General features: G+C 35.3%; 2 protein-coding genes across 6 annotated transcripts in view; one reads left to right on the forward strand and one right to left on the reverse strand.

Annotated features, from left to right (window-relative positions):
* Positions 1-4,652, forward strand: part of Skp2 (S-phase kinase-associated protein 2) — a 73,724-nt gene extending 69,072 nt beyond the window's left edge. For 2 of the 3 annotated variants that reach the window (XM_081742749.1, XM_081742750.1), the window contains exon 8: positions 2,010-4,652. In XM_081742749.1, coding sequence (XP_081598875.1) covers positions 2,010-2,196 — 187 coding nt within the window. In that variant the 3' untranslated portion in view covers positions 2,197-4,652. The remainder of the gene's footprint in view (positions 1-2,009) is intronic. The other variant, XM_081742751.1, reaches the window with a different exon arrangement.
* Positions 4,653-7,010: 2,358 nt separating this feature from the next.
* Positions 7,011-12,385, reverse strand: part of gammaCOP (coat protein (coatomer) gamma) — an 81,504-nt gene continuing 76,129 nt past the window's right edge. For all 3 annotated transcript variants that reach the window (XM_081742753.1, XM_081742752.1, XM_081742754.1), the window contains 2 exons: positions 11,861-12,098; positions 7,011-7,291 (listed from right to left, as the gene is read on the reverse strand). In XM_081742753.1, the coding sequence (XP_081598879.1) occupies positions 7,161-7,291; positions 11,861-12,098 (369 nt within the window). In that variant the 3' untranslated portion in view covers positions 7,011-7,160. The remainder of the gene's footprint in view (positions 7,292-11,860; positions 12,099-12,385) is intronic.

A 12,385-nucleotide genomic window follows, 5' to 3' on the forward strand; every position in this document is an offset into this window, starting at 1 on the left:
GTTCAAAATTTTAGTGCAGAGTAATATTGTCTCAGCGTCTGATGCAGAAAAGGCAGACAGAGAATACAATGCTCTAGTAGATCAGACACATGTGCGGGAGAAAATGGAGTCGTACAAAAGAAATGAACACAGACTTGATGACTTCTGGATGAGTGTGTTACCACCAAATGATATATATCTGTGCAAAATAGTAAAGATATGCCTAATTCTTTCCCACGGTAATGCAGCATTAGAAAGGGGTTTTTCGGTAAACAGGGAAATAGTAGTTGAAGGCGCAGCGTGTAGTGTATGATGCTGTCAATGAGGCTGGTGGCATACAAGCCCTTCCTATCCCAAAGCAGATGATTCTATCAATGAGAAACGCTTACGCGAGATTCAAGGAAGCCAAAGAACACCGCAGAAAAGTGATGTCAGAAAAAGATCGCAGGGCCGCTGAAAAAAGAAGAGCAGAACAGAGACGAAAGAACTTGAAGCAAAGAAACAGAAATCGTAAGTCAGTTGTCAGGTTGCTACCATAGAGGAGGAGATCAAAAAATTGCATGATTAGATTGTTTTATTGCATATATGAAGAAGGAGACATTATATGATCAGGTAAGAACTTGTACACTTTTTCATTACATTCAACCTTTCCTAATTTTACGAAAACATTTTGTTTTTAGAATGAGTCGGGAAAAATTTGGAAATGGTCGGGAAAAGTCTGGAAAAAGTCGGGAAATTGCTGAGAGAAGTTTGCTAGACACCATGAAGATCAGTTACTTTTTTTCTGCTGTTTCAATATCTAAAGTTTTACGTAAGTGTAGTCTTGATACTCCAAATGTCTCCTGAATGTCTTTCGAAGTCCAGCCTTTAGGGAGCGTTGTCAATATTTCTATCGCAATGCTCTTGCAGTCTGTATTATTATTTCCTTCAGTTTGTTGATAATTTCATTGTCAGAGGGAAGAGAAAAAGCATTTAGTTCAGGATCTGAATCCATGTTCAGTACTCTACTTTTGAACACTACGGCTGCTTTCTTAAGCTTTTCCTGAGGATGTTTCTTCTCACATAATCATCTTTTCTGAAGAGGTGATTACTTCAGAGCATTTAGAACTTCTTTTTCTTGGTTCACAAAGGATCTAATAGTTGAAGTTCTTCATCAGAACTAGATTCTAACGTACGTCTATTTTCAGCAGATACTTCTAACTGTTTGCACCAAGTTCTTGCTTACAGTTTTCAAGATTTTCTTAAGGGAATTATGACTTCACTATTCAAATGGTTTCCAGCACTACATTTTACTTGAAGCTGTAGAAGTTGATCTTTTCATGCTGGTCACTGAATTCTGATAAACAGTCGTAAAACTCGAAAATCTGTAAACAGAGAAAGTAGAGAATTAACAGAGATCCTCTTGAAATAGTCAATAAAAACAGTCAGGCATTTCTAAATGTTAATTATATTTTATTTTGTGTCGAACTAAAAGGACTCGGAGGTGTGGTTTTAATTGATTAAATCTCAATTAGCAATGGCCAGAGAGGGAGAATAACTGCAATATGCCTGCTGTACCTAACTGTTTTTTAATATCCCATTGCAATCCTGTTATGAAATGTTCACCACATATACAACATATTAGTAACCAAATAATGTATTTCTTCAGATTTAAAGTTTTTTTTTTATGTTTTCCGAGTGTTACTTTGAGCAATTTTTCGATTTTTTTTATTTTTTTAAATTTTTTTTAAAGATTCTACACGAAACTGAGTGACTAAAAAAATCCGAAAATACTATATTTTTATCGCTTCATGGGTAATCAAACCTGTAATTTCATTTGAATTGCGTGACATAAATGTGAAAATGCACTCATTTTCATTGGTTTGACGTGGAATGACTCTGAGGAAGGTGGTAGGGAACACTGAAACAAGCAGTTAATAAATAGTATACTAAGTATGTAAACGCAGTAAATATTAGAGTACGTTTACTATTATTAAACATGCAATAGTTGATATCCTTAAATAATTAACGTTCATTATTTTATTTCGTAGGCTTCTTGCAAGCTCAGGAACATTGGGATGCCTTGAAGTTTTCGGTTTGATGAGTGATCAATCGCTTCGTAGTTTGCAGCAAAGCCTTCCAGGTATTGAGTTGAATAAACTTCCATTCTCAAGTATAGCCCGTCCAACTGTTGGAATTCGTCGCACCAGTATTTGGGGGCAGAGAGTACGAGACTAATAAAAACACACTTTGCTTTTAGTTCGAGACCTTAATACAAACAACCTTAAGTGTATTGACAGTGATAGTTAACCTAAACAGTGATAGCTTGGAAAATCAAAGTTTCTTCGAAGACCTGAGGGATGGAAAAGTGAAGAAGAATTTTAAGGTTGTAAGCAGCTTATTTGTTCATACATATTTGAAAAAATGTGTTCATGTGTTCCTGAAGCTCAGGTTTAACTTAGTCAACTTAAAAAAAGAGAAGGTTTTTTTTTTTTCATTTTTTTTTTCATAGCCTTCATGTGATAACGTTGAGAGACTGATTATGAGCTTCTTCAGTCAGCTCGTAACAAGAGAAGTCTACGTACAAAGGTAAGTATTTAATTAATACTTACTTTTGTACGTAGATTTTTCTTTATATATAAATATGTGTATAAATATATTGTGTGTATGAGAACGTACATATGTTGTGTTTGATTGTTAATATGTCGCCGAGTTCATTTGGAAAAAAAGTATGACTACTCCGTTAGTCATTGTAAATGAAATGTTATTGTTTGTTGAAAAAGGTACTAAGAACAACTGAATTCGTAGTTAAGACTTTAAATTGGAATGTACTAGTTAGTATTTTGTTTCCTTAATTTTTTAAAAAGAAGTTTTGTTAATTTTCCGTTAATTCACCAAAATAATAGTAATAGATGACGTTTGTATTGGAGTCATGCAAAAAATTTGTAGAAATATATATGTAAATATTATGAGCAGAAATATGAGCATTCCGGAGGCCAGTAATCTCCATAAGCCAGTTTCACGTGTATGATTTGTACGTATATATCTATATATGAACAAAATTTCCTTATTATTAAACAAGGATAGAGAAGAGCAAAGAATGGGGATTTATATCTAGATTAGAAAGGACATATCAAGACCATTTCTATATTAGAATAATTCTGTAATTACATTTTCAACACACACCAATAATCCACGTGGCATTTTTTCATACCCTAACAGAATAAATTTTATTTTATAAATAAAAAGTTTTGTGGAGTTTTAGAAAGATATAGCTACTAATTACACATATTCACGACTCTCTCTCTCTCTCTCTATTTTTTCGTCTGAAGCCTTCATGAAAATTCCAAAGAAAATATACATACCTCAAAATTTCATATTCAAATACCTGTTCTATGAAAACACATCTTAATGAATCCTTGTGCTGCTTACAAAATGCGACCCACTAATTCGCAGCACTCAACTTGGATAGATATTTTTACAGGATATTTCAAACTTCTAGCCGATTATTGGTAACTTGAATTGATTAATAGGCCTGTTTATTAGATAGAATTTTTTTTCAACATTAACAAAATGAAAAAGTTGTCATTTTTTCTTGTAGTACATAAGAGACTGGAAATTTGTTCTGTATTTTTGTCTGGTTTTAATTTGGGTATTTTGATAATTCCTCATTATTTTATTATCTAAATTGCGAATGTTATGCTTAACACATTTTTAAATAACAGAACTGTTGAAAAATTTATTGCTTTCATTCACATGTTTACCGTAAATCTTAGTTTTTATGCAAGAAAATCAATTTGCCGTCACATGATACTGTCCTGTATTTTCCCACGGTAATTGAATATGAAAATTTTATGTAGTTTAATACATTTTCAGTAAGCTTACTCCGAAAAAGTATATTACTTAGTTTGCATAGAAAACACAAGTATATGGAATCCCCCTGGGCGTAAATAATATTTTGTTGTAAATTGACGTTTGTTAGAAATCATTGCCAAATTTAGAGGAAGACATACGTAACACACATACATTTGTTCTAGAACGTATTGTATTCGGTAATGCTCCAGTACGTACGAAAGGTATTTGAGTTTAAAAAAACTAGCATTGATATAATTAAAGGAAGCACAATATATGTGCTTTGATTTAATAGTGTTTTAAAAAATAAGGAATTGTTTATGCTTTTGCACGCTTATAGTTTCTTCTGTATATAACTTTTGTATCGAAATCTTAGATACAGCATTGTGATATATTCGTATTTTTTGGTTCTTTTCTTTCAGTCAACATTCATGCAGTTCGTGCATGAAAATCTTAACCAATAGAATTTCATCATATGATTATCAATATAATATGGTTAATTTTTTGTACAGAAATTTATTCATACTTTTTAAAGTACTAGTTTAACTGACTAGAAAATAAATCCGTGTGGGCATTTTGTTCAAAGTTATTTCCTTCTAGTTCGATTTGTATGTAAAAGAACACAACTAAGATATTTTTATTTAACGATATCCTTTGTATCTATTTTCTCTATCATAAATCCCCCACAGTTATGTTAATTTATCTACGTAAAACGTATACGATTCAGAAAATTAAGTGCTGAAGGAAACGTATTCTTTTTTTCTCTTTCAAACTTATAGTTAAGTGTGTCGTTAACTATGAATGCTTGTATACGACTGAAATAAATTATACATGTTCCTAAACTGAAGTGTTAATTCTTTCTAGAAACAAAACTCAAACTGGTGTTCAGAACTATTTTGGAAATAAGTTGTATCAGCCCTTTCTTGATATTCTAGGTTGTGGAATTATTCGTTTTTGAAGAAGTCTACAAGTATAGAGATTCTTCGGATTGTATCCGACTGCAGAGTGGCGACAAACCTAGAAAATCTGAAAAAGTCATGGAATTTCATTTTGCTAAGAAAGAGATTTTAAAAATATTAGAAATGAAGGTTTTAAGACGATTTCAGATGTAGTTCAATGCTTGTTTTTTTAACCCTTTAATGGGCAAGGATTGATAGCATTACCATTAAAATATGTAGTTTGCTTTTATGGTTGAACCATGTATTCCTGATCATAATTTCGTAATTTTTAAAGTATTTTTGTACTTTGGTTACAAAATATAGGGTGTTTATTTCAAAGCAACATTGCCATAAAATAGGTCTTATGTGTAGCTACTGAGCAGCATTGCCCTATTATGGTAAAATATCATAAGAATACTCTTAGTAATTAGCAACAGTTTCGTTGAAATATTTTCCTACAGAGCAAGAAACCACAAATAATAATAAAAACTTTCACAGAACGTAAGAGATAAACCTTCTACAATACTAAATTTGATTGTGCTTTATTGATTAAGTTTCTGTAACTTGGGCTCATTTGATTATCATGCGAGCTCGGGCCTATATGATAAAACATATTTCAAACTCGGGTCGGGCCTCACATTATAAATTCACGTGCCGGGCCGGGCTTAAAATTCCGGCCCGTGCGGACCTCGAATATGAATATTGTATAAAAGTAATAATGCTAAATGATCACTGGAGTTATAATTCGTGCGGATACCGCAATAGAATGCGATGTTGTTTGAGAGCAACACTGCCCACTAAAGAGTTAACTGGCAACTTCAAACTTAAGACTTATCTTTGCTTTCCATTAACGATGTGTAACAAACTTACGTTGTGTAGTTGTCCGCATTATCTTCCCTTTCGCTTGTGCAATGGAATATCACATTGGTGACTCGTCCAGAAAATGCAGTTGGATCAACAATCTAATAAGAGATTCATTTTTGACGCACGCATAATTCCAACCTTTTTTTTTTCGTTCCACTAGTTTCGATTTTATCGATTTTCCGGCTTCTGTGTTTCATTATAATCTATTTTAATTTACAAAGTGGTTTACTTCGGAAGTGCTTATGAGTTTACAAAAATAGTTGAAGTTGCACAACGGTGTACACATTGGGACAATATATAATGGATAGCCGAAGTAATTTGATCTTTAAATATGATATGCGTTTCGTAATTTGTGCCTTATTACACAAAAATTATTATTATACATTAATAAGTACATATTTAACACCTTCTTCTACGATTTATTTTCTGAATTCTGATAATTGAAGTATATTACAGATGGTTTATCATTATATAATTTTCAAAACATCAATATAGTAACCCTACGTGATGCTACAATAGTTTAAATTTTATGACGAGTATAGCTCGTCATTGTAGGATTTAACACTGGGAGGTCATGACGAGCTAGACTCGTCATTTCAGTGCAAGGGGTTAATCATTAAAAATGATGCAGCAATTTGCGAATAATATTCATAATACATAAGTTGAAACAAAGTTTCAATCGTTCTCCCTTGAATCATCCTTTGAGCTAAATTTTCGTGTGTTTTTTTAATGCCAAAACGAAATGTTCGAAGTTTTATATATGTAAAAAATATTTTGTAACTGGAATGCAGCTTTTGAGAGAGGGACATAAAAAACTACTAAGAGTTGGAGGGGGTATCCCATGGGGACACACCTGCTAATACCCTCTTAGAAACACGTGGCTCAGTTGTTCACCTCCGGTGCGTGGGGTTCCCTGGTTCGATCCCAGTTCGCGCCAAGCGAACTTTGTGGTGGACAGTATGTCCTCTTTCCTTAGGGTTCTCTCGTTTCCTCCCACAATTTCATTGTTGTCATCATCGCCGTTTCTTTTAGCCTATCCGACATAATCGTGAGACGTAAAACTCAAAGATTTCATTTCATTCCATTTCTCGTTTGTATTATTTAAAACCTAATTGCAACGTGTTAGGCTTGACGTGGAGATCGTTATGTTGTCAAGTATCGTGTGATATCTTAGGTAAAGAACAAGACTCTTACGGAAGGAGGTATTTCACCGAATTTGAAAGCAACCCTATGAAAAGGAAAAGTTTGCTGTACTCTTTGTTCTGAAGTCAGCAGGATATCGTGACTAGTCATAAATATATTCAACTAATGCAAAACAACTTCAGCCCTACGTAACATACACAAAATATACGAGAAACACCGAACGAATCCATTCATTTTTTGTTAATTAAAACACTATTTAAATTGTATAATTTTTATTTAGTTTAACAGAAGATATATCAAATACACATTTTCTCTCATGATCTGTAAATAACAAGTATATCTGATCCACTCTCACATAAATACATTACACTTTAAAGACATCACGAGTTTAACCAATTTAATACCTTAACCTACAGCGGAAGTTACAAGCTCCGCAACATCTGGATCGGTAGAACGAACAGTCAATTGCATCGTTACTCCTTCCGCTAACGCCAGTTTCGCCCGTACTAATACCTCATAGCCACCTCGGAAGATACCTTAAAGCAAAATAATAGTTATAAATCAGGCAAAGTAACATTAATGTAGATTCTTTTTAAATGTAAGGATATAAATAAAATACCGATAGTTGCAGATAGTACTATCTGTATATGATCTTACTTTAGATAATTTTATATTTAACATTTTTTATGTTCTAAACACACGGGAGCTATTATCAGATTGGGTTTTGTTGAAAACAGGAATTAAGCTGATCGAAGAAGCTAATTTATATTTAGTAGACACATCAGGCCTTATGCAGAGTCGTTTTGACGCGTGATTAGTGCCATACTAGAGAGTTCGATTAACAGGTTTCCTGCAGTAGTCAAGTCTTTAGTATGACGCTAATCATACGTCAAAACGACTCTGCATAAGGCAGATTGTATTTACATATTTTAAAGAAAATTATTACAGAGATGAATGTAAACATATATTTTGACTGCGTCTATAAGAAATTCCTTTATGCTGTGGCCGAAACCATTCAGAGGAAGTTTGGCAATAATGCATTCGAAGGAGGAAGAGTCAGACAAGTGAAGCATTCCCAACACACCTCATTGTTTGAAATACTCACCTCCTACCTCCTATTTTACTTTCAGAACAAAATAGTACCTTAGCAAATGCAGAAAACTTCGTTGTAATTAAAACAAAACAAATATAAAAGAGATGTTAAGGAGTTCCTTACCTATCAATACAACTAAAAGGTAACTCCACATCTATTTCGATAGCTGTACGCGTAAGTTGTCTCTTTGTGTTGAGATTCAATGCTTTTAAACCTGGTTCGAATCCCATTCGGTGATGTTATTCGCTTTTTAATTTTTTCTGCTGTTCTTGGTTTACGGTTTCTGATTTTATGACTCTTTCCTTCTGTTTCTTCAGAAGTCATGGTTTAGAAAGTCGCTAACTGGTAAGTTTGTATCCGACAATTTTCCGAACCCCAAGCATACGAATAATCTCAGCATTTTTTTTTTTTTTTTTTTAACGGAATGCTACTCAATTACTAAAATGGGTTAAATCATTTATTCTTCCCAGTATGCGAATTGATGGGGGGAGATTTCCGGGGTTTCCCTTTTAGACAACTTTTCCCTGGCAGAAGTAACTTCGTTTTCGAATGTTCATGAGGATAGAAACTTTTATTTTGTAGACAGAAGTACTACAATTAGGAACAAATCCTGTTAACGGAGATTGGTTTACCAAAATTCCTTTATATATTTATCTTGTCCATGCGTCCGTCCGTCCGGAAAAGAGAAAAATCCCAAGAACTTGATGGATAACCACCAAATTTGATTCGGACACAGAGGATCCGAAGTTTGAAATTAACTTTGTTTACAGAGACGATATTCAAATCGGAAGTAACAGAAATAAAAGCATTATCGGTTTTTGCGTTGCTTACCGTTCTATACAGGAAAAACATCGGTTTTATATGATTTAGCGTCCCAAGAAGATATTTCATTTACATCTTTAACTCTAGTAATCCCAGAGCGACAGAAATCCACAACATTCGATTTCAATATTGATCTCCGTAAGGCAAAAATGATAACAGATAGCAAGAAGTGATTTCTGCAATCAATTAAATGTTCCATGAACCTCCAGTCTAATCTCTCTATTAAACACAAAGTAATACACAGTGAGAAATAGTTTGGTGAATCAGTTGTCTCAAGAATACATCCCGTCTCCAGTCTAATTTGTCTACGAACTGGAATTAGTAGAAATTATCATTTTCGGGTTTCAATATTAATTGAGGACATATCATACCATACAAACCACTCTTTCACAACACGAAATTGATGTACGATTTACTGAATATATATAGATAGATAAATAGACATTTACGAACAAAAAAATTCGAGACTACTTCTCTTTACAAGAAAGTGCTTTATTTATCTACGTTTACACGCTATTATCTTCAAAATAGTCAACTTGTACAGCAATCCCAGAGCTTCTGCCACTGCTGGAATATGCCCTGAAAATTCTTCGTTTTAAAACGTGTCAAGAACCTGCGATTTGCGGGCTGAAGCTCTGGGTCTTTGAGCTAGATCTTCAACAAGGAAGATGGCAAAGTCCGCAGGAGCCAAATCCGGCAAGTAGGGTGGCTGCGGAAGTGCAGTCATCTTGTTTCTGAGAAGAGCACGGTGATAAGGTGCTGTGTTGTCGTGGAGCAGCCAGTTTTTCATGCGCGCCACAGATCCGGCCGCTTTCACCGAATGTCCTCCCTCAAACGCGTTAAAACCTGGCAGCAGAACTTGCTATTGACGGTCTGGCTCCTGGGGACGAATTCGTGATGCATAATGCCTCGAATATCGAAAAAGATGAGCATGCACTTGGTCAAGGAGATGATAGGCTCCTCTACTGTTGAAGATCGTTGCTTTGTCTCAGGATCGTACCCCTGCATCCAAGTTTCGTCACTGGTAATAATCCTCGTGAAAGACGGGTCATCCACGGCACGCTGACAGAGTTCTTGTCAAACTTCGACACGGGCTTCCTTCTGCTCCTAAGACAGTAACCTGGGAACGAACTTGGCAGCAACACCAAGCATGTTTAAATCACACATGAGGATTGCTTGCACTGTTCTGTATGACGCAACGACAATGGCAGCAATGTTGTGGATTGTTCTTTGAAAAAATGAAATAAAATCTAAGTTTTACGTCCCACGATTATACCGGCTAGGGTAAAGGAGGCGGTGATGGGAAGAAATGAATTAAATGGTGGAATGAAGAAAGTGGGAGGAAACGGGAGAACCGCGAGAAAACCCACGCACACGGTGTTTGTCCACCACAAAGTTCACTTGGCGCGAGCTGGGATCGAACCAAGGACCCATGTATCAGAAGTGAACGCTCTACCACTGAGCCTCCCCGGCCCCATGCATTGTTCACTGACAATCCTCACAAGTTGGTTAGTTTCGACACTTCCAGGTGTTGTGCTCGTTGAAGTTCGTCCTGATCTCTCGTCGTCTTCCAATGATGTTCTTCCGCTTTTGAAGGCGCGTGCCACTCAAAATACCTCGAACGACTTACTGCAGTATCGCCATACGCTTGCGGAATCATGTCAAGCGTCTCTGTGGCGGATTTGTCCAGTTTCACACAGAATTTCACGTTCGTTCGTTGTTCTAACTTACTATGCATGATGGAAATTGTGGATGTCGTAACGGTCGTGATCAGAATAGCACTAACTACACAGCTCTCGATGTACAAATGACGATGTCTCTTGGCACACTGACTTATGAAGGTTGATGCTGCCTTGCGCTGCCATTTGTTGGCGTGTTACAGAACTAGTCTCGAAAATTTTAGATATCACCTCGGATATATATCAGTGTAAAGGAAGGCACACATGCACCATCCAGAACTGCGTATTTCAGTAATATGCATTGTGTGCGCAAGGGATTCCCTATAGAGCATAATTCAAAGATATGGTCCCAACAGAATTTTCAGGGGGGTGCAAAGTAAGCAAAAGATAAGTCTTGACAGCAGTGAATACGGAATACGTCAGCAGAAGTCTGAAGTGTTATGGAGTGTTAGTATTAGTAAACTATTATTATGTTGGTGTCAGAAATCCTCTCCCAAACGATGTCGGTGTTTTTTCGGAACAGCTTGTATAGAATGTGTGGAATTCAACCCACTGGGAAACAATATTCTATTCGCACACCGATTCTTCCTCATTTTGAAGTACTCAGAAGTTATGTCAAACAGTTCAACTTCCAATGCGTGCTTCATCTTTCTCTCGTTAGTTTCTACGTTACAGTTCCATAGCCATTGCTGCTGCCCTAGTTCAGTTTAAATCAGTAGCCCATGAACTTTTTGTCGCTATTTCCTGGTGCTCCGTGAAAAGTTTCAAGAGACACTGCGAATTATTTAATGATGTAATTACGAACTTAAAATTACTATCTTTAATCTAAATTATTTGTAAATTCTAACTAGTGTTCACTTATTTTAAAATTTAAACCAAACCAACCCATACCCTACTCTATGTAGACCTAAAAAATGACTTCGCGCAGTGGCAAAATTGTATCTTTTACAGTGTTTGTTCTAGGCTAAAAGCGGAAATAACTGATTTCTACCATTTTAGTTTTGACGTTTAAGAGAGAAGATTTATCTATTCTTGAGGCACTAAACGTTTCTTGATATATCTTACAGTTCGCCTGATAGGACGAATACCCGTTCTATAAGACTTCCCATAATTATACATAGCATACTTTAAAATCTAAAAACGCAGATAGTAAGATGCTGCTATAACGAATAAGCTTTGTTTTAATTAGAATGAATTTGACACCATAGAAAAGCCATCAACAGAATAGAAGATGGAAATACAACGAATGACTTATCTTTGTATATGATTACAAGAAACTTACGTAATTTCAAATAGGCTGCTGTCTTACTAGCCATCAACAGTGACCAAAAAATAATATATCGTTTTTTGCTAGATAGTAGCTGCCAGCTGTGCGAAATATGATAAACATTTCGAAGAATGAGAAGCCACAGTTGATGTCATAGTGACTTTTGCAAAGTACCTAAGATAATTTCCATTCAAAATATTCTAACGATTAGTCTATTTTTTCACACGTAAATATAATAATTTACCTGAAAGGAACAATGTATGAGAGCTCTTTCCTTCAGGAACTTTATCGCTGCGTTCACACGGCTGCATTCCCATAAATTGGATAATATTTTTCACAGCCTCATCTAATGTTTGCATAGTGGACAAGGCATATGTATCCTCTAGTTCATTGGTTGCAGACAATTCTTCCCAGGCAGCACTGAAATTTGCTTTCGTTACTTTCTGAATATGGTCAGCCAGAGTTACTTCTATATCCTCCAACTACAACAAAACAAAACAAAACCAGAAACGAATTAGTTTTATTAAAAACCACTGTACAATTACGAGGGTCATTTGAAAACTTCTTACAATAACGTACAAAACATTGATTTACCTCTTGAAATTCCATTTATTTTTCAACATAATCTCCTTTGACACTATACATTTGGTTTAAGGATGTTCTGAAGGTTTCATGGCAGGAGTTCTCAACGAGCGGCTTGCAGATTTTTTGCCGTGATCTGCGCACTTTTAAAAATTAAATACAAGTACTTCACATGAAAACCCGATTA

The sequence above is a fragment of the Thermobia domestica genome, chromosome 16 (assembly GCF_964235325.1).
Source record: "Thermobia domestica chromosome 16, izTheDome1.hap1.1, whole genome shotgun sequence".
Lineage (NCBI taxonomy): Eukaryota > Metazoa > Arthropoda > Insecta > Zygentoma > Lepismatidae > Thermobia > Thermobia domestica.